The sequence below is a fragment of the Tenrec ecaudatus genome, chromosome 7, assembly GCF_050624435.1.
Source record: "Tenrec ecaudatus isolate mTenEca1 chromosome 7, mTenEca1.hap1, whole genome shotgun sequence".
NCBI lineage: Eukaryota > Metazoa > Chordata > Mammalia > Afrosoricida > Tenrecidae > Tenrec > Tenrec ecaudatus.
Genome location: NC_134536.1, coordinates 85,504,283 through 85,526,724, shown reverse-complemented (window position 1 = coordinate 85,526,724; position 22,442 = coordinate 85,504,283). Strand labels below are relative to the sequence as shown.

At 37.2% G+C, this 22,442-nt stretch overlaps 1 protein-coding gene across 2 annotated transcripts in view; it reads right to left on the bottom strand.

Moving 5' to 3' along the window:
• RNGTT (RNA guanylyltransferase and 5'-phosphatase) overlaps positions 1–22,442 on the bottom strand; it is a 258,807-nt gene that overhangs the window by 86,336 nt on the left and 150,029 nt on the right. For both annotated transcript variants that reach the window (XM_075554782.1, XM_075554783.1), the window contains exon 13: positions 21,951–22,051. In XM_075554782.1, coding sequence (XP_075410897.1) covers positions 21,951–22,051 — 101 coding nt within the window. The remainder of the gene's footprint in view (positions 1–21,950; positions 22,052–22,442) is intronic.

Sequence of the window (22,442 nt, the reverse complement as noted above, 5' to 3'; positions counted from 1 at the left end):
ATCTGGGGTCTTGAAGGCTTGAAGATAGACAAGCAGCTAGCTAGCTCAGAGGCATTGGAGTCCACATGGGGGAAGCAATTCAGGCTGTGTGATCATGAGGTGTCGATGGGATCAGGTATCAGGCATCAAAGAACAAAAAAAATCAGATCACTGTGAATGAGGAGTGCAGAGTAGAGACCCAAAGTCCATCTGTGGGCAGCTGGACATCCTCTTACAGAAGGGTCTTGGGGAGGAGATGATCCCGTCAGGGTGCAGTGTAGCACCAATGAAACATACAGCTTTCCTCTAATTCTTTAATGCTGTCCTCCTCTCACGATCATGATCCCAATTCTACCTTACAAATTCGGCTAGATCAGAGGGTGTACACTGGTACAGATAAGAGTTGGAAACACACAAAAAAAGGAATCCAGGACAGATAAACCCCTCATGACCAATAATGAGAGTGGTGATACCAGGAGGGGAAGGGGAAGGTTGGGGAGAAAAAGGGAACCGATCACAATGATTTACATATAACCCCCTCCCCTGGGGGATGGACAACAGAAAAGTGGGTGAAGGGAGATATTGGACAGTCTAAGACATGAAAAAATAATAATAATTTATAAATTATCAAGGGTTTGTGAGGGAAGTGGAGGGGGGGGATGAGGAGCTGATACCAGGAGCTCAAGTGGAAAGAAAATGTTTTGAGAATCATGATGGCAACAAATGTGTTTGATACAAGGGATGAATGGATGGATGGTGATGGAAGTTGTACGAGCCCCCAATGGAATGATTTAAAAAACAAACAAACAACATACGATCTACAAGTGGATAACAAGCAAACAAGATGAACAGCTACAAGTAGGAGAATGGAACTGCATCCCCAAGCATATATAGATTTGGCAGAGGATAGTTCTATATATGGATTTATATGTTATAAATACATCCATGGATATAACAGAGCAAATTGGGGGAAATTACAAAAATTTTCTTAGCCATAACCACTTTGAGGGAGTAAGTTTTGACACTGGAGGCTTAGTACCAAAACCTTGGGAGGCACCTAGGTCATTTGGCATAACACAGTTCTCAAAGACAATGTTCTACATCCGACTGTGGTAAGTAACGACTGGGGTCTTAAAAGCCAGTGAAGAGCCATCTAAGATTCAGCTTTGGGCTCTCCTTGTCCGGAGCAAAGAAGAGTGAAGAAGTAAGTCCAAAACAATTAAGTTGGGCTTGTGGTCTTTTTAGCCACTCTTTGGCAGAAAGATAAGGCTTTCTACTCCCATAAAATTTTAGTCTTAGAAATTCACAAGGGCTGTTCTACTCTGTCCTACAGGGTTGCTATCACTTGGAATCAGCAGTGAGTTTGCTTTGAATTTGATTTTTATAGGCATATGCATGTTACATACACATACACATAAATTACATTCACTGCCATAGAATCAATTCTGATTCCTAAAGCCCTATATAGGATTCCCATGGCTATAAATATTTGAGGGAGCAGAGAGTCTCATCTTTTTAATACTGATGGTTTTGACCCACCAATCTGTGGCTAGCAGTCCCATACTTATGCAATAACTTCACCAAAGCTTCTTCATATATACCCATGGGAACTGCAAATAAGTTCTGGGAAAATTAGTTATCTTTCAATTCCCTTTTCCCACAAGCTTTTTGAAGTGCTCTAGAACACACACACATGGAGTTCTGATGACCTAGTGGTTCTTGCACTGGCCTGCTAAATGCAAGGATAGCAGTTCAAAACCCCCATCGGCTCTGAGGAAATAAGGCTTTCTACTTGCATAAAAGGATACAGCCACAGAAACACAGGGACAGTTCTACCCTGTCCTATAAGGTCACTGAGTCAGCATTGATACTACAGCGAATGAGAGAATATACATATAGACACACACACACACACACACAATCACAGTTTTTCTCAAAATAATAGAAAATTGAATGTTTATTTTCAAATTACTATCATATTTCTTCATAAGATGAAAAATATTTTTGGAAATTGTTGTCTGGTGTCATGGGCTTTTTATTATGCTGTATATGAGAAAACGGCTGTAATAATGATGAAGCATTCTTGATGCATCAGACTGAAAAATTAGGTATTTACGGACCATGTCTGAAACTAAAGTTCTAATTGGATAACCACTTCTTTCCCCTTGCTCTCATTTTGATAGATATATAAATTTAATTTGGTTACTGGCATGGTCTATTGAACTAAGCACAGAATGGTGGCAAGAAAATACTTAAAGTTCCACTCTTGGCCTATTATTCCAGTTCTAATCTCAATTCACTAAATGCTCTTGGAAAAGTCATAAACGAAAAGGCATTTCTCAATTTCCTCATCTGTAAAATGGAAATAGCTGTCCTGACTCATCAGGATACTATTTAGATTACTTAATGATTGGGTAGAATACTGTAAAAATAAAAAATGATGAACATGTGTAACAAAACTTAAATTTTCTAAAGCGTTATTCAAAGTGAATTCTTTTAGAACGTACTTCTCAAATCCAACTGAATACTCTAATAGCATTTGCTGGAAGCTAACTTGACTCATCTGAACCTTCATCATTCAAGGATGCAGAGTAGCCTCAAAGAAAATAATAATTTATAATCAATCTCAAGTAGAATGCTTTTACCAGCCCACCAACTTCAAGGGTGAGTCGAAATTTTGTAGTGAAGGACTAAGGTCAGTACAAGAAAACAATTAAAAGATAAAACGATCATGAAAAATGAATTAAACCTAGTAGAATCCGTTTCCAGTTAACAAAGGAAATGATCGGGGAGGAATGTAATTACTGTTCAAAGCAATATATTCTATCTTCACTCCCCTAAATCATTAATTACAGCTACTAAAAAGTACAGAAGCTGATGTTTATTATATTTGTATCATCCTTTCTTTGATTCACAGACCTTAACCAAACCAAACCCAATGCCACCAAATTGATTCTGACTCAAAGTGACCCTACAGAATGTCTCTGAGGCTGTAAGTCTTCATGGGAGGAAACAGCCACCTCTTTTCTCCTCAGAGCAGCTGTTTGGTTTTAACTGTTGACCTTGAGGTTAGCAGTGTTAAGGCCTAACTGACAGTGCCACAAAGACCTTAGATGGCAACAAGCAGCTTTAAAAAAAATTATGTTCCTGAAACTACTTCCAGAAGCCTGGAATAATTAGACTTTTCCATATGTCTCTACCCGGGAAGTAATACAAAGAACATACACAAGAGCAGACAAGAAAGCTGGAGTGGCGAGGTCCAAACAATGACTTGGTAGGATTCCCGGAGCTTTCTTTTTGTCTCATCAATTTCAGACTGGACATTAGATATACCATTAACCCAAAACACTAATGAGCAGAGAGAGACAGTTTGCTTTTTCTATTCAATAAAAGCATAGCCAGAAAGTCAGAAAACTTTCAGAGAATAACATCTGCTGCAACAACACCACAATCTAACTTTTCCTTTGAACTAGTCCTGCTTCTGTTATTCTCTTACAGGTCTGTCCCCTGATAATACTCTCCAATAAACCTTCATGCAACTCTCTGCCTCAGAAGCGGTTTTCAGACACACACCACTGAATGAAAGGTCATCCTGATTTCAGAGATGTTACAATGCAAAGGGGGGGGGGGTGCACATCCGAGAATTGTAAATGGAAACTAAAAAAAGACCCAAACCCAAACCACTGCCATCGAATTGATTCCAGCTCCTATCAACCTAAACAGGGATTTAGAGGCTGCCAATCATTACGGGAGTTGACGGCCTCATCTTTCTTCTATAAAACAGCTGGGAGACTTGAAGCACGGACCCTGCAGCTAGCAATCAAACAACCAACAGCACTACCAGGGTTCCCATAAATAGAGCCAGAGAGTCAGAAATAAGGTGTTGTTTTTTTTTAATTTAATGAAACATCCAACACTGCTCCATGACAGGAAACGGTTGAGCTTCTCATGTGGGTGAATGCAAAGTAAAGACAATAGATTAGAAAGCCCACATTTCCAGACTGGGACCAACATGAGATGGTGAGATGTTCCTTGGATTTCCTGGTATAACTGGGTTCTGGGTTGGGCAGTGGCTGTGCTAGAAGGTAAGGATTAAATGATTCTAGTACAGGGTGTAGGAGTCCTGGTGGTATGGTGGTTACTCCTTGGGCTGAGATTCGCATGGTCGGCAGTGGAAAGACTGGCCTTTCTACTCCCATAAACAGAGTCTCAGAAACACACAAGGGGATCGCTACTGAGTCAGCATGGACTCGACAGCAATGAGTTTGGGTTTGGGGTTTTTGTTTGTTTGGGGGGACATAGGCTGTATGAGAGGGTCCTTGGCAGCATCTAAATTGCATAAAAATACCTAAAAACTTATTTTGTAAATCTTCAAAAGTAACAGAATAAATAAAGGAAAGAACTGGGAAAACACTAGGTCAAACTGTATCTAAAACATTCACCAAGTGAATTAATGGACCTAAGTTTCACTTCACCTTACAAATTATAGTAATGTTTCCTTCTGCAGAAAATAGAATAAGCGTTACCATCAGTCATGCTTGTGCTTAAGAGATATTTAAACACAATGCAAATTGAGAGCTAATTTATTCAGCCCAGGTAATTTCCAAACTCAAATTCATAGGTGAAATGAAAAGATGAACTATAGATAAACATAAGTTATAAAACACCATTGTTTACAGAAGTTCTGAGAGTTCTACTCTGAGAATCATAAACAAGCATGTGGCTGTACTAGTGAGCTGAAGCACACAGCAGTTAAGACAGTAAGGATGCCTATGCTTAACTGCCTATTCTAAACAGTGGAAATCACGAAATGCTCATTGTTAAAGCTTCTGTTAGCAGAAATCTCTAATGTAACAAAGCATTCCATGTATAACATAGATGTACATGGAAGCTGGACTTAACAAAGGTGGTGGGGAGGAAGGCATTATATTATTTCCTGGGGGGGAAATATCTTCTTTAATGAATAGTTTGTGAAAGTAAAGGCTAGTCAATAAAATACTGACAAGCAAACGTAATTGCCAGGAATTTTATCACAACATTTCCAATATCTCTTGTTTAAAAAATATTTCCAGGGCTTTCTAAAAACATAAGGATTCAGAATCTATAACCTCCAGTTTCACTGATTCATGATAATATTCTGGGACATCCGATGGAAAAAATTCTTTTAACAGTAAATTATGCCTAAGTATAGTTCCAATTTGCTTAAAGAGGTCCAATCTGATTTCAACTCTCAAAAGCTAAAAAGCAAAAAAGGAAAGTTAGTAATGTTTTAGTGCAATATCTGTTATATACAAACATAAATCATTCAATCCTAATTTGTTCACACACGTTTGTGTGTGTGTGTAAATTACATGTTGCCAATGTGTAGAATGGGACGTTATAAAGAAAGAAAGCAGAACAAGAATTTATGATGTCAAGGTACAGAGACAGGATGAAATTAAAATAGCTACAAAAGGGCTTCAACATCAGTGGAAAAATAAAAGACAATAAATATTTTCCATGTACTGTTTGAAGCCTCCGTAAGTATGCTCAATCGCGACAAGTTAGAGGTACTTCACAGATTCGATCTCCAATGCTCTCATTTTTCATATGAGTGTTAAAGTTGCATTTAAAGTTCTCAGGTTATGAGTGTCTGACTTATAGACTATCATTTGAATGTTATGTAGATATGCCCTCATTTTGAAATATTTGAGCCAACCCCTTCTCCCAACAAATTTTTCATCACAATCACCTTCATTTGCTGCACACTGAGCTGTCTAAGCATCCAGCTTGTAACACCTCCACAGAACAGCTAACCTCGTCCTTCTCCTGGTGGCAAGACGATGTGGCATGCCCCACCCCAGATCCCTACGCTCCCAGGTGGCCAGTCTGACTGGTCTCAACTAATTGAGGCACAAGAGACCTCTCTGCACCTGTAGCTGTCAGGCTCACCCTCCAGCATCTGCGTGTGTGGGGATACTCAAATAGGCATGGCAGCCATCCAGCCAACCAGACGGCACCAACATCAAGAATTAAGATTAAGCCCATTGAAAAGAAAGAGGAAAAACAAAACTGAAGTCACCAAGTTAAAAAAAAAAATTGGTGTAGCAAGCTTATAAAAATAACACACGGTTGGGGGTGCATTATGTAACACTGCATAACGCAAGTGATTTGTGTAAAAATATAACAGTCTTTTAAGAGGGAAATTTGGCAATTTGTATATGAAATGTAGTTACTTAATATGGCCCTTCTAGACAGTCTTCAATTTGAAGGGCGTCATCTGTTACAGAATTTATAATCCCATTTTGAAGGGAGTTACCTGTTATAATAGTTGTTTCCCAAGTGGAAGATACTGCCCCACACCCCACCCCCAGAGGAGGGACGGGACACTGGAACAATCCAGGGACACTACAAAAGCACACACCTACATTTTATCCTGGATTATAGACTACAGCGCAAAGTTTTTAATTGCCAAAGGGGTGCTGAATAACTTTTTTTTTTTCTGAAATGGGGACGTACATGAAACAAATTTGGGAATTTATGTGATATGATCAAAGTGGGAAATGTTTTGAATCCCTATCTTACTAAATCAAGTGATTCAAGTCACTGCTCTTTGTTTCCTTGGAGGTATGATTTGCAGAAGCCAAAAACCCAATCTCCGCCAAAGCCATTTTTGTGACCTCCCTTCTGCCAATGAGCATGCACACAAGGCTGGTGCCAAGTCACAGATGGCAAACACCACCCAAAGGGCTGTTGGCCCACCAGGACTCGGGCAGCCATCTTGATGTGGGTCTTGGTGTGCTTTATGGCCCAGCTAAGCAAGCATGACTTGCCTTCACTTTCAGGCATTTCACTCCCTGGTTCTAGATCCCACCTGACTTCTGACTCTTGGGACTTGAGGTGCAACCTGTTACTTAACCTGGTTAACCAGTTTCCACAGTCTTGGGGAGGAGGAAAACGATCCAGATGGACATCAGAACTCGCTCCCACAACCACAGGCACCATTTCCATAGTAGTTCTCGTCATCTGTGAGACACACAGTGAAACAAAGACTCTTGGGACACGAAAGAATGCATTAAGAAAAGTGTGGTTGAAATCAGGGACACTGGAATGACGGCATTTTGCAAGAGCCCTAGTGGCTCAGTGAGCTATGCGTTAGTGGCCTGCTAACTGCAATATCACTAGTTCAAACTCATCCACTCTGCTGCCCAAGAAAGATGAGGCTTTCTGCTTCTGTAAAGATGTATGGGTAGGAATCGACTTGATGACAGTGAATTTTCTGATTTATAGCATTTTACCTCATCAAGACTAGTCTTATATTAATCTTTCTAAAAAGCATAGCCTAAAAATATATTCCTTTCCCAACACATTTGAATTAATAGGTCATATTCCCCAATATAGATCAGCGATAAAACAAAATTAAATACAGGCTTGTTTACAATATTTGCACAATATTTTAATATAATATTTGCAATACACTTATATAATAGCAAAAAGGAAAAACCTAAATTTTAAACCAGTAGGTGAAATATAATTGAGCACTAAAGAATAATAAAGAAAATTTAAAAGACTATGCAGTAACATAGCAAAATGTGGTGTTGCCCTAAAAATTATGGTAAAATAAAAATGTATGCACACCATAACAGAAAGCATCAACGAAATATCAAAATTCATAAGACTCCTGGCAGTGCACTCACAAGTGATTTTATTTGTTGTTTTTTTAAATGTCAGTCCCTATTTTTTAAATGGCCTACAATAGGCAAGAAGAAATGCTTATTTTATTGAAGAAAATGTACCTCAAAAGAATTTGTCATAAAATTAGGATTTATTTGCCATGGATATTAACTAAGAAAAACCAAAACTGCTATTTTTCCTTTAATGTGAAAGGCACAATTACATATCTTGTCAAGATGAACCAGATTACAATTACCAAAAAAAAATTGCATCTATAAATGGAATATATTTGAAAGTAAATGAATGCATTACCATCTAAATCAGTTAAGGGCACAGAAAAGGAGGTGCTGTAGGGAAAATCTTTACCTTATCTGATAAGATGTATAGCACAAACAAATTAGTTTAGTTAGAAAGCACACATATCCTAAATTAATCTGTTTCTGGATTAGATTAATCCATAAAATGTGAAAGACAATAAACAAAAACTAAAAATTAAGATAATATATTTTCTGAGCATCAAAAGTTTTAAAGTTGTACAAATTACCCAAAGACAAAGCTAATCTAATAATCCGCTGAAAAGCAAATTATTATAATTTAAACTGTCCTTGAACCAATCACCATTCCTTATATATTTGTAAGATATCAAAATAAACTTTCGGTATAATTAGCTAAGAGTTGAAATCACTTCTTTTCATAAAACAGGTTGATGTGCGCGTTCATGCTAAATCCTCCTCCTTTAATGTTGGGGTTCACTCACTGCCAGGGAGCTGATGCCGCCTCGTGTAAGCAACTGCGCTTGCTAGCCATGTATCAGCAACACTATTTATTCAACAGTGGTTCAGTCTCAGCAGCTGTTACACCAGCCCTCTTCAAAACTTCTTTACCCTCACCTCAGGTGGAAGTGTGGGGCTTGCTGAGAAAAGCAAGAGTCTTAATCCTACACAGAATCAGGGGCTTTGTTTGGGGTCTCCCAGGATATTTTCTCACTTTCTGCTATAAGATCATAAAGGAAAAGAAGAGGTGAAACAAAACAAACAAATACACCCATCTAGCCGCGTAGTTCCTACCATCACACCTCAGGCCCCCTGGAAAAAATAGAAATCTTCAGAGAAAATCCAGAGAGGGTTTACAAGATCTAAACGATGCTCTTGGCTTCACGTTAGCAATGGTGCTCCATGGAAAAGGGGCGACACAATTAAAGTGTTCTGCAGTGTTCAAAAAGATACAAAAGCGTGCAGAGCGCAGCTATTTTACTCGGGGGAGGGGGGATGCTTTAATTTTCTGGGTTAGATAAAAAAAACTATTTCATCAACAGGATGGCCACAAGCCCAAAGAATTCATTCCAAATGACACACAGTGTTTACAGTGCTTACCAATAATCTTTAATTTCCCTATGCAAAGACATAATTGTATAAGGCATGATTATACAAGTGACAGAAGATAGAAAATTAATGAGAAACACAGCATATTTTAAAAATCAACAACTAGGAATGATTATAGAACTAGGATTTAAGACTAGCCTCTATACCACAAATTTATACACACTCATCCTTATTTTAACTTTAGAGAATTCAATTACTCTTTACATGTATGTATCTCAGGGCCTTTCCACGTACCGGTTGGTCTTACTTATCCTCTATTCAATTTCCTTTTCTCTAACTCAAACACTGTGCTTCAAGTGTATTTCTTCTGAACTTTGCCTTGATTATGCCCCTTCTTCATCTGTCTTACGCTTTGAAATTAAAGATAATTGTGGGCAGTTTATTTTGAAACATATTAGGGCAAAACTTTACCAGAATTCTTTTGATTTCACCCAGTTTCTCAAATCAAGACTCTTCCAAAAGCTGCTCACTAATCCCTAAGGGGCTGTTCTTGGTTACGGTGTGGCCATCCTGGACCAACAGGATGGAGTCGAACAGTATCAATTAGCTGTCAGATAAGGAGTTCTTGGAGAAGAGGACTTATAGTAAATTAAGAGCAAAGCAACAAGAATAACTTCCCCAGAGAAAAGTCACAGAGAACGTTTAGAAACAGACACGATGTTCTTTCTCCTTGGAGGAAAGATTTTTTTCAAAAGTACTAAAATATGTTCTGATTGCGTACTTGAGAGATCACTAATTTCCAGCTAAATAGAGAGATATACTTTTCTAGGGCTTTGTAAATAATGACAGGGAATGTTCAAAATTGATAAAATGCATTTTCAAAAAGCCTAGTAAATCCACTACCTCGCCTTGTCATAGTGATTCTGCCACACCCCAAAGACAAAGATTGTATCTTAAAAGCAAACAGAGAAAAGTTACCTTCAAAAGAGATAATTACAGCTGATATCTCAACAATAATAATAAAAGCCAAAAGATGTGGGATGAAATCTATAGGTTGACGGGAAAGTAGTTGCTGACTTCGAATTCAATGCCCAGTGAATAATATTAATATACGGTAAATACCTTTTTTTTAAAGCTGCGTATGCTTTTAGCAGATCCGAAAATAAATAGTAAAGGGTGTTGTTCGTGGATAGAGCAAGTTAGTATTTACACATAGAAAATCATTCTAAGAAGGTTTAAAAAAACAGCAAAAGAAGTTGGAAATATGTAAGAAAAAGTCAAATATTAACTATGTGGAACAAAAATGGCAGTGTATTATGGGAATTAAAAAGAGAAAATAAGTCAGCAAAAGCATTCAAGTTGGAATGATTTGAATTAAAGTGTACTGTTGGGGAAGATAAATATGTTAATTAGTGTGAAGAGTGGGCGGTGACAAAAAGTTTGTGGGTAAACTACATTACCATTTACTTCCACTTCTGTATATACAAGCCCCCTTGTGTATATACTAAAATTTCCAGATTAACTAACCTCAGACCCAAATTTTAAAGTATAACTTTTAAAGTAATAGGAAGATTTAAAAAAATACAAAAAAATGGAATAACACAAGAATGCAAAAATAAATGGAAATATATCACAAATTACATTAAGTTCAAATAGACTAAATGCTAGATTTAAAAGATAAAGATGTTAAGTTTAACAGAAATAATCAACAAAGCTAAATGCTGTTTACAAATGACAAATCTGAATTGTGGGTAAACTGGAAAATTTAAAGTGAAAAGATATACAAGATATACCAGGTAATTGCTAAATAAAAGAAAGCTGTCTGAGTTCTAATAATGTCAGATAATACACGGAGTGAGAGCAGAGTTCGTTTCTTAAGACCGTTAGAGGGTATTGCAGTAGTCCCGGTAATAGACTGCTAGTTTAAACCACGATCATGTCTATGGAATAAAAAGTAAGTCATCAGATATAAGGAACATCTAAGAAGTAAAACGAACAAGAATTTATTCAGGAGCCAGTTAAAGGAGACAAAAAGTGTAATAGGTTTCTGGATTACAAAACAGTTGAAATGTGTCTATATAGAAGACATAGCCACTCATTTTTATACTTTTCAATCTCCAACATGAATGCTAATTCTTTAATAAAGCTACCTCGATCAACCCTCATCTAATCCGAGCTTATTTTCCTCAAATATCTACTTAGAAAAGCTTGTCACTCAATAAACATTCTGTGCAGTTTGCCTTTTCTAGATATGCCCTGCCTTGAACAACAGTCCTACTTACAAGATCCTATTCAAATGAATCATTTTCCAGAGACTTTATCTGTGCTCTTGCTAACAAGACATTTTTATACGTAGAGTCAGTAAAAGGAGGAAAGATATCGATGAGATGGACTGAGACCCCGGGAAGATTGGCTCACACCTGGCAACAATTGTGAGGAAGGTACAGGACTAGACAGGGATTCGTCCTGTGAACACACTGGATCACTCTAAGTCAGACTTGACTCGACGGTACCTACAACAATAAGATCATCTGGGTCCTTCTAGTTATTAGATTCTAGTACTTTAATCCCACTGATAGCACACCATTTCCCACTGTTTATACATCCGCCTTCCTGACTATTCAGTCCTTCATGATACAGCGCAGTCATTTTTTTACTTCCAGAATCTTTCAACAATGGTTTGTGTGGTTTTCAATAAATGCATATTTAATAGTGATAAACTGATATTAATACTGTATCAGTATTAACTATTAAGTAAAACTGTTGTTTTAAACTAAAGGTTTAAATGGGACTACAATTAAAACAGCTAATTTTTTTCAAAATAAAAGTCTTGCTTCTTAATACTGAAATCGTGCAATTTACAGTAAGTTTATTCTAAACTCTCCTGAGACCGTGTACTGTGGCCTACACCTTTAATAAGAAGTACATATTTAAATGCCTTGCAATCTACACATCTAAAAACCACACATTCTAGCTTTATATAAATTAGAACCCTTCCTGAAATGGGTAAATTCGGTGATTTGATGAAATGTCATTGCTTAATGACCACATAAAAAAAATCAGGGTATTAACAATCTAACGTATATGTCCTTTACGTGATCAATTTTAAACAAAAACAAAATGTTCTTAATAAAAAAAGATTCGGAATCTAGTCTTCTGATGATTATAATCATGTTATAAAACCCCTATTTATCAATATGAGCATGAGGTGCCTTTGGGATATACATTCAGAAAACTTCCAATTAAAAGGATATATGGTAATAATATAAAGAAAATTGCTAACTCTGTAGCATTCATATTGGACTACCTGGCTATGGTATATGAGCATTCAGAAATCTAAAACTTAAATTGTCAATAGACATTGAAATTATTTCCTTTGATTTGAAATAATAGTCATACCTAAACAGGTGCCAATATCTTCAGATATTCAAAACTACTGCTAATATTACCACTACAGGCATCTTTGTGACAATTATGAGTCATATTTGTTCCTACTATCCTTTTATTCAAGACTTGGAAATTTAGTGTCTGAGATCATTTCCTGAGGTACACAAAGAACTTAATGAGTCCTTCCCATACCCTCCCCCCATCTTCTCTCCCCTGAGATTCAAAGCTTAATATCAGTTCCATTTTCTGGAGATAAAAGGACTGCATTAACAATGATGTGGCCAAGCTGTCTTCTTTTTACAATAAATGACCATATTTATATTTTGAAGCTGTCATATACTAGAGGATATTAAATATCCTCTCCTCATAATTAACTCTTTAAACCACATTAAATGGCTTGGTTCCAAACAGACTGTGACAGTTAAACGACAATAATTCTATTACTAATTATTTAATAATTAAAACCATTTTATTCTATAATTAATTTCCAGGGAGAAATGCACAGTGGCTAACAAGCTCAAATATTTCTCCCTTTAATCCTAATTATATAAACAAGAATTTGAGCTTAGAGTTCCTAGCAATAAGTATATGGTAAAGAAGAAAGCACATCATTTAAGAGTAGGATTGTACCACCAAATATAGTAATTGTTGTCAAAAAAAGTTACACACTTGTAAAGAGTTGCTTAGGCAAAAGTTGTGAGAAACACATAGTAGTATACGGAGCTGCCTGCATTGGATGTAAAAATTTCAAGAGATGAAATTTTATCTAGATTCAGCTATTTAGAGAAATGTTAAGAATAATACAAGAAAAGAAATCACTGCTACACAGAGACCTTTTAGTAAACAAAACTATGTTCCTTCTTTCAATGTTCCTTGTATTTGGGAAACAGAAAGAACTCTTTGGTGTTGAGGGAGGATGGATCAGGACTGTAGGGTGGAAGGGTAGAGTTTCCCAAGGAACTATTCACAGTACAGCCATTGCTGCCCTCAAAGAATAAGCAGGTGCACTGTCACCGTGGAAAAGAATTCCTATTTCTTGGGATAACTTTCCTGGCCTTTTTCTTACCATGCTGCTTTCAATTTTCTTAAAACTTCCTAATAACCCCCCGACTGTTGTGGTCTTTAAAAATATGTCAAAATTATCCCTTTGGCAGTCCTAAAAATTCACCATAACCCAAGCTGACCTTTCTGTCTCGAACTGAAATGGTCTAGGAGATTTATTCAGAATCCACTGTTTTGTTTGGACCTTGCTCTCTGGGGTCAGATATGTAAACCCAAGACTTGTCCACAGTTAGAATTTGTTCCATAAAGTTATCATTAGCTTGATCTTGCTTAAAAGACTGATGAAAATATCAGCTCTTTGAGCTAGCTGATCTTTGGGCAAAGCTTCTAGCACCCCCTGAAGCAAAAGCCTGCTAAGTCCAAGATGTCCACTTAAAACAGAAAATGCAGAACCATATGAGACTCTCAACTTCAGTAACTATCGATGCTAATTATATGGTCTTCTTCCACCAGTTACTGGACTTCAGCCAGTTTGTTCATTCGTCAATGACAAGGGTGATGGTTTCCTCTCTCTTGGTTCATCTTGGAGACTTTCCGAACCATCCTTAAAATGCTAGATTCATCTAAAAACTGTTGTTCTATGTGGAGCCGCATTCCAGTAAGCTTGTTGCAAAGCTTCAATGATTTAGGAAAAGTTTTGTTTAAAAGTTTGTATTACAGAAGCAACCAAGCCCACACGGAAGCAGCACACCAACATAGGTGATCGTGAAGGGCAGAGGAGACCAGGTCTCCAACAACAAAGGTGTGGGGTGGTGGTGAGAATCACATCACTGTGAAAGAGGGGGAGTACATGATGGGGACCCAATGCCCATCTGTAGACAGCTGGACATCCCTTCTAGAGGGGTAGTGGGGAGGAGATGGGTCACTCAGGGTTCAGTGTAGCAACAATGAAACTAAAAACCTTCCTCTAGTTCCTGAATGCTTCCTCCCCTCCCAATCATCATGGCCCCAATTCTACCTTGTGGACCTGGTTATACCAGAGGATGTACAGCGGTGCAGTGTGGATCTGGAGGCACAGGGAATCTAGGACAGACGAACCTCTCAACACCAGCGGTGGGAGTGGCGACACCGGGAGGGAAGGGGGTGTGGAAAGGGAGAACCGATCTTGGAGATCTATGAGTGACCTCCTCTCTGGGAGATGGGCAATGGGGAGGCGGGTGAGGGGAGACGCCGGGGAGTATAAGATAAGAAATAATAATTATTTATAAACTATCAAGGGACCAGGGGTGGGATCAGGGAGGGAGGGGAACGGGGGGGGGGGGAAGGGAAACCGAGCTGATTCCAGGAACCCAAGTGGAAGGTGAATTATGAGAATGACGAGTGCAATGAATGTATAAGGGCGCTTTGCTCAATTGATGTATGTACAGACTGTGATAAGAGCCTTATGAGCCCCAATTAAAAAAAAGAAAAAGAAAGTTTGTATTAGCCCTAACTTTAAAATCGTTATTTCCACAGAACAAGAAGTTGTTTTTTTTAAAGGCAAATGTACTACTGAGAAACTTGTCTGCAGCCATCCACTGGTCACAGAGACATACTTTATGACATGTTGTTTGGAATAAACCTGTGCATGAAGATTGGAAATGAGCAAATTTTGAGAAGAGTCCAGGACACAGAAATCTATGAAAATACCTCAGGCAGGATCAACACTTCCCTCCAGTAATGGACTTGGCTGTCCTTTCCCACTGGAGCTAAGGGTGAAAACGACTGAAGTCTGAGATGGGAGGATGTATAACATAAGAGATGTACAGAAGCATTAGCCTCACTGCTAATGCATAATGACCCACAATAAAAAACACGTATTTTCTTCACATGTGGACTACCACCATTTTGAGCATTTCAGCAACTAGACGTGAGCGAGCACATTTAGTCAACCACAGCAAAAGAAAGAACACTGTAACCACAAAAGATGGGAAATAATCAAGGTAGCATTGAACGTCTGTTTCCACACTAGAGTTAGCAGACAATGACAGTAAAGAACTACTGATCAGGAAAAAGAGAGAATTTGCAGACATGAACAAAATCAGGTAACCTATGTATCCATCACACAAAAATATTCAAGAAACAGCTATCCAAAGAATAAATGAATTTAAATAAGAAAGAAAATAATGGGAGGGGTGGTGGAGGAGATAAATCTTGCACTATGTAAATGCTGTTAAATTTTCACAGAAGTTCTAGTGACCCAATGGTTAACTGTTTAGCTGCTAAAAAAAGGTCAGCTGTTCAAACCCACTAGCTAGCTGCTCCAAAGGAGTAAACATGTAGCCGTCTGCTTCTTTAAAAACACACAGCTTGAAAAGGCTATCAGTAATGGTTGTACAACACGAAGAGTATAATCAATGGCACTGAATTATACAAGCAGAAGTTATACAAATGAAGAATGTTCTGTTGTGTATAGTTTTGCTACAATTAGAAAAATAATTACATAAATAACAATGACTACAAGAAAAGAAAATATTCTAGAATTTAATATGTTGACAATCGTATAACTCATCTTGGTATGATTGAGTTATTGAATATGTATGAAATGTGAAGTGCTAATAAAACTGTTAATCAATCAATCAGATGACTGATAAAAAAAAGAAAAGCACACACAGGGCAGTTCTATTTGGTGCTTGTTCACCTTGAGTCAAATTAGTCACCTTTAGTCAGTGACAATATAATTAAACTTATAGTGGGTAACGATAGACTGGGATAGATGATTTAACAATAATATTCTTGATAGAAATATTCTTAAGAGAAATTCTAAAAGTAGCGCAGTATGAAAACCACCACCAAGTCCCAGTAAGACATATTAGGGATTGGTTAGGAGAGAAGGCACCAGTAAATGTTCTAGTAACATCCGGAGAGAAGGGATTATGAGAATAAAAACATTCCAAAATATCTTCTCGGGAAAGAAAATGTACTGGAAAGTACTACTAAAATTCTTATGTAATGTGAGAGGGCAAAGAGAACATTTTGTTGGAAGTACTCGTTATCCTATTTCCAAATTATAAGGACAACATGTATCTGACAATGAAGGCAAGCACAGAAAAAAAACCTTTCTGCCATGAAAAAATATCATACAACTGCAATAATGTGATCACAAGTCTTTGGGGTATAGGGGGAGGGGGCGGAAGAAGCCAAATAAATAACTATGGTAGGAAAATGAAAACCACATACTTACATACTTATTTAAAGGGAAAGAGCACAACAAAAAAAATCCCAGTCCAGTGCTGCTCAAGTCCACAAGTCCAACATGAACCCGTATGTCCGACACCAATCCACAAAGTCGTCCTCCATCCCACAAAACACACGCAATGATGCCGACGGCAGAAGGAAAGCTGAGCCAAGAAATGTGTAAGCATCTCAGCACTGGCAGGGATCTCCACACGGCTGCTCCAGCACCCATGGCTGCATCAGGCTAGGACCATGTGGCTTCTCCTCAGGGATGTCTGGCAGGAAGTCAGCCTTGCCAGCTGAAGCAGGGAACTGGCTAAGGCAGCTATACCCTGGTCCGACTATCACAAAGCAAGAGACCCAAGAACTAGACAGGCAAGGTTCACCGAGCCATTTATCGCTCCACCCTTCAATTAACCCCACATGTGTTTATCAGTCAGACTTGCACAATAAACTTTAACTATCTCACCAATTATAAGTGAAAAATGTACATCATCAGTTAAGAGATCACACTTAAAGGGGCAGTGTTCTAGCTTATTGGATACAGATGCTTTGATTTTGCAAGCAAATCTACAATACAAATTTTCCCTTTTGTCAATACATGAAGGGGCTTCAAAATTTTGTGGAAAAAAATTATCTATTTATCTTTAATTCATTTTTCTATGAAATTTTTGAAGTCCCCTTCCTTGTACAAGGACTGAGAAATCAAAAGGTGGAAATGGGAGTGGCTCTTAACACAACTAAGAATCCAGCAACAACTTTTTTGCTTCCAATCCCCACAACTTTGTGCCAAAAGGGATGGAGATTCTCAATCACAAAATAGAAATGCTTCTTTATCACAGGACACAAGAATGGTTCCACAGAATCATGAATTAAAATTGCCAAATGACCATTCTATGTTCCGTATGTCACAGGCAGTTATCAGGTGAATAGTGGGTTTTACCTGTGGGTAGGCTGATTACAACAGGCAATAAAATAACTGCACTACTAGCTAAAGAACTAATCCTGTGCCCAAAGAAAACGCGGGCTCCCGCTACACTATCCAATATGAAGGGCTACGTCCGGAACCCAGAATAGCTTTGGGGAGACCCTGATTATTTCCATGTCCCATAGTAAATATTAATGGAAAATTATAGAACCAAAATGAGTGGCAAAAAAATTTGGCATAAAGGTCTAAGATCCCAGCGGAAAACAAAAGGAAAAAAAATAGAGAGTGGAAGAAAAACGTTGCCATTTCTGGTCTTGCAACCAGTAGTGGGATTGTTGATGTGGACCCACTTGACAGTTTAGTTATTAAGCGATAAGATAATCAGATGAAAAGTAGACAACCATGCCCAGGAATCTCACGGTAATCTAGTCCATTCTGACGCACAGAAGCCCTACAGGAGAGAGCAGACTGTTCCTTTTGGCTGCCCAGATTTTAAATCTGGTGGTGGCTTTGAGTCACTGACCCTGTAGCGCACAGCACCAGGAAACAGATCATATAAACCGTCTCTCAGAAATGGACAAATTATTGTTGGGATTTTACGTCTCCTCATTTTATGTCTCTCACAGAGTGAGAATACTCGCATCGTGTTAACTGAAACAATAATGGGTTTTTTTTGTTTTATATATATAAGTTCAAATATGTATAGAAATGTACAGATGCTAAAAAACAAAGTGGACTTATTCATTAAGTTTGTGTCTCTTGATTCTAAACCCACTTTATCATCTTGTTTTACTTGTATAACCCTACCATGCACTTAAATACATTTTGCGTGGAATAAATCAGTGCATGTATGGACTGGAATAACAGTAGCAATACTTTTTTACTTACCCTAATAGACTTTTTAACATGTATAAAAATTTCTATCTAACACATCTGTATCATAACCACTTTATTACAGCAGTGAAACTTGACTCAAAACCTGTGTTGAAAGGTGAAGGCTCCATAAAATGACTAACATTCTTTCTAAGAATAATAGATACAACATATCTTTCAAGGTAGCCATTTCACTCAAAATTTTGTAGAAATATTTGTAAGTATGGAAGTAAATGGTATTTTAATTATAATAATTCAATATAAAATCTCCCAGTTAATTGGAGGTCACAATCTATGAGTTCCATGCTTTGGAAATATACTCCTCATTCAATAGATTACATGAATTTGTTCTTATAATACTTTTCTAACATACTGACTTGCTATTATTAGCCATTAGACATAAACTTTTGGATTTACTGAAAACTGCTACAGGGCTGCTATTAGTCAGAATAACTCAATGGCAGTCAGTTTTGCTACAGTATGTAACATTTTTAGTATTAAAAAGCATACTAAACAACTGAATAAGACATTTCATGTAGCAGTTACCAAGTTATACTCCATATTAAATATTCTATTTTAAAAAATGGATGTTCATCTTGCATGAATAAAGACCTACCTGTGTAAAAAAATCACATTAAATTCTGACATTTTAGAATACTTTAAAGATACAAGAATCAAAAGGAATTCGTTTTTTAAGATATTTAAATAGATAAAATTTTGAAAGAACAAAATCCATTGAAACACAGTAAAAGCAAAACTTGGGTGGCAATCTTCTAAATGAAATTGTATTTTCTTTTATGTAACTGCAGGAGTCTCAAGTGATACAAAACAGCTACACACTGAATTCCTGGCCCACAGACTGGCAGTTTGGGCCCGCACAGAGGCACCTTGGGAAGACAGACCTGGTGAATAATCCCTAAAAGGTCAGAGTCTGGGAAACCCTGGGAGTTCTCTGCACACGCGAGATCACGAGTCAGAACTAACATGAGTTAGTTCACTAACAACTAACAGAAAGACGTATTAATTGCAATGGAAAATTACACACAAAAATATAAAGATGAACCTTTTCTGCTACTTAGAGAAATGGGCATTCTATTTAACTTCATGTGGCTTTTATTATCATTATTATTACCTGTACAAAGTACAACAAACTAGTTTTTCAAAAATAAAAAACAAATCAATAGAAGATATGAGGATCCATACTATAACAGTAACCAGAATAACTACAGCATTAGACAAAAAAATTTAGCAATAAAGCAATTTAATAAAATGCACCTCCTCTTTGATGTATTACATTTCCACAGACTTACAGTCATCTGTCTTTGAAAACAAAACAGCATAGCACCACCACAAGTGGCATCTCCATTGTTTTAGCATATTTATTGTTATTTATTAATGTATACCGTGGCAACCCAGAATATCTGTATACCAGATACTTTATCCGAAGAATCACTTCGAATTTAATGCTTACCAATACTTACTTGAAGAGAATATTTTTTGAAAATTGGAAAATATGTATGCACGTATGTATACATATGAGTAAATAAACAAGTAGATAATCTATCTGTAAATACTTGTGCAACACTATTTAGGGTACTCAAATAATTGTTCTCACTAAATTATACTGGGACATTAAGTCATAAAGCTTTATTTAAGGATATAAAATGTTAAATTCCCAATTTTTAAAAACTGACATCTATACCACTTTATTAAAAGCACCTTTTACTTAAAATGTAACCACATCGCATGTTATCTTCACTATGAAAAATTATAGTCCCTTAAGAGACTATTTCAATCTCATGGAGTCTGGACTCACATAGCTGATTATATATCCTTTGTTCCGTTAGCTACCCAAAAAAGCGTATTTGCGGTTCACCTTTGGCAAGTACCAAAACTTTCATGACACGCACTAGTGAGCTCAAAGTTCTCTGCCAGTGTGCTTTTACTTGGTTTCACTGAGTTCTCTACAATTTCCTTGAAGCATTTATTTTTTTACAATGTACCTACTTGCATAAAATGCCTTAAAATGTGTCTTAAAAAGGTGAAAAAAGAAAAAATCTTTGGGAAAACGATGAAAATATTAACATTATACCATCTGTTCATCAAATGCGCAATTAGTAAAGGCAAAAAATTAACCAGTAAATAAAAATTAGTACTTACTAAATGTGAGCAATTTTAATAAAATGCATCAATTAAACTCTAATTCGAGTCTAGATAAATTTTTGCTCTGCAAATGGAAATAAAGCAACATCGGTCAAAGTAAAAAAATACTCGTACATTTAACTATAGTACCAGTGATCATGTTTATACGTACAAATCAATTTTGACAGGCTATATTTTTTTAAATCATTTTATTGGGGGCTCGCACAATTCTTATCACAATCCATACATACATCCATTGTGTCAAGAACATATGTACATCTGTTGCCATCATTATTCTTAAAACATTTGCCTTCTACTTGAGCCCTTAATATAAAGGCTAATTTTTAAGTAAAAGCAACTCTCACTTTTACAATTTAATATTCTTATTATAAATGCGGATTTTTAAGGTAAAAATTACAGTGTTTCAATGTGAACAGTTACAGGTCACTGGAATAATCTATGAAAATTAGATAGCATGTTTAAAAAAACAAACTAACTCAATGCCATTGAGTCAATTCTGACTCACAGGAACCCGAGAAGGCAGAATCAAACTGTCTGATAAGCTCCCCAAAATTGTTGCTGGAAGAACTCATCCATGGAGGCGCTGTGGAGGAGCAGTTCAACCCGACCAGCTGCTCCATGGGAGACACCCCCATAAAAATTTGGTCTCTGACAACTAGAGTTGCTGAGTCAGAATTTCTCATGGGCAGTAGGCAATCTTTTTCTTTTTTTTAATAAATCATTTTATTGGGGTCTCTTAGAGCTCTTGTAACAATCCATACATCATCGTGTCAAGCACATTTGTACATATGTTGCAATCATCATTTTCAAAACATTTTCTTTCTACTTTAGCCTTGGTATCAGCTCCCCTCTTTCCTCCCTCCCCTACATTCCACCTTCATAAATTATAAATTATTATTATTTTCATATCTTACACCATCGCTGTCTCTCTTTACCCACGCTCGTGTTGTTTGTCCCTCTGGGTGAGAAGTGTTAAGACGTGATTCTTCCGAGATTGGTTCCCTCCCCTTCCCACCCCCACACCTTTCCCTACTCTCATGGTATCACTACTCCCATTACAGAAGCCAAATGTCACAACTACTTTTGAACCACTGACCTTTTGGCTAGCAGCGGCGAGCTTCATCAGTGCGCTCGCTACCAGGGCTCCTGTAATAGCTATCAAGTCGTACCCTGCAAACCATGGGTTCTCAACCCTCTTCATGCCGCGACCCTTGCATACAGTTCCTCATGTTGTGGTGATCCCCAGCCCCAAACCATAAAATTATTTTCATCGCTACTTCGTCACTGTGATTTTGCTACTGTTATGAATCGGACAACCCCTGTGAAAGGGTTGTTTGACCCCAAAGTGGCCATGACCCACAGGTTGAGAACCGCTGCTGCAAACAATGAAACCAACACTAAACAGAATTATTTATGCTACAACTTACCCTTCTCCTCCCATTCTTGTTATCTTTAGGCGAAAATCCACAGAATTCAGACTGGGAGGCTTCCATTTCAAAATATCATCACATCGACCAGGTTTATATTTCTAAAGAGAGTTAACATGACAATAATAATGAATAGCTACATGTCTAAACATCTAATTGATTTATCATAACTTTTTTATTAAGAAAAATTACTATTTCCTTTCTGAATATAATATTTGTAATCTTCAACCAATGAATTAAACTAGTTCTCTCTCCTTTTATTGGTTGGTCATTGGTTATTCTTTTTCTCACACCAAAGACTTCGGAAAAAACCTAAAGACTCTTGTCTGTCCAAGTCCTACAAAGAATAAACTCAGTTACTCTATTCAAACTTTTGATGACTCCAAGAAAGCTTGATAATAATTTTCTAATGTTTTAAACTATTTTTCTCATTCAGCTTTATCAAGGCAAAATTTATAAGGGATAAAATTAGCAAATGTGAACTGTCTTATT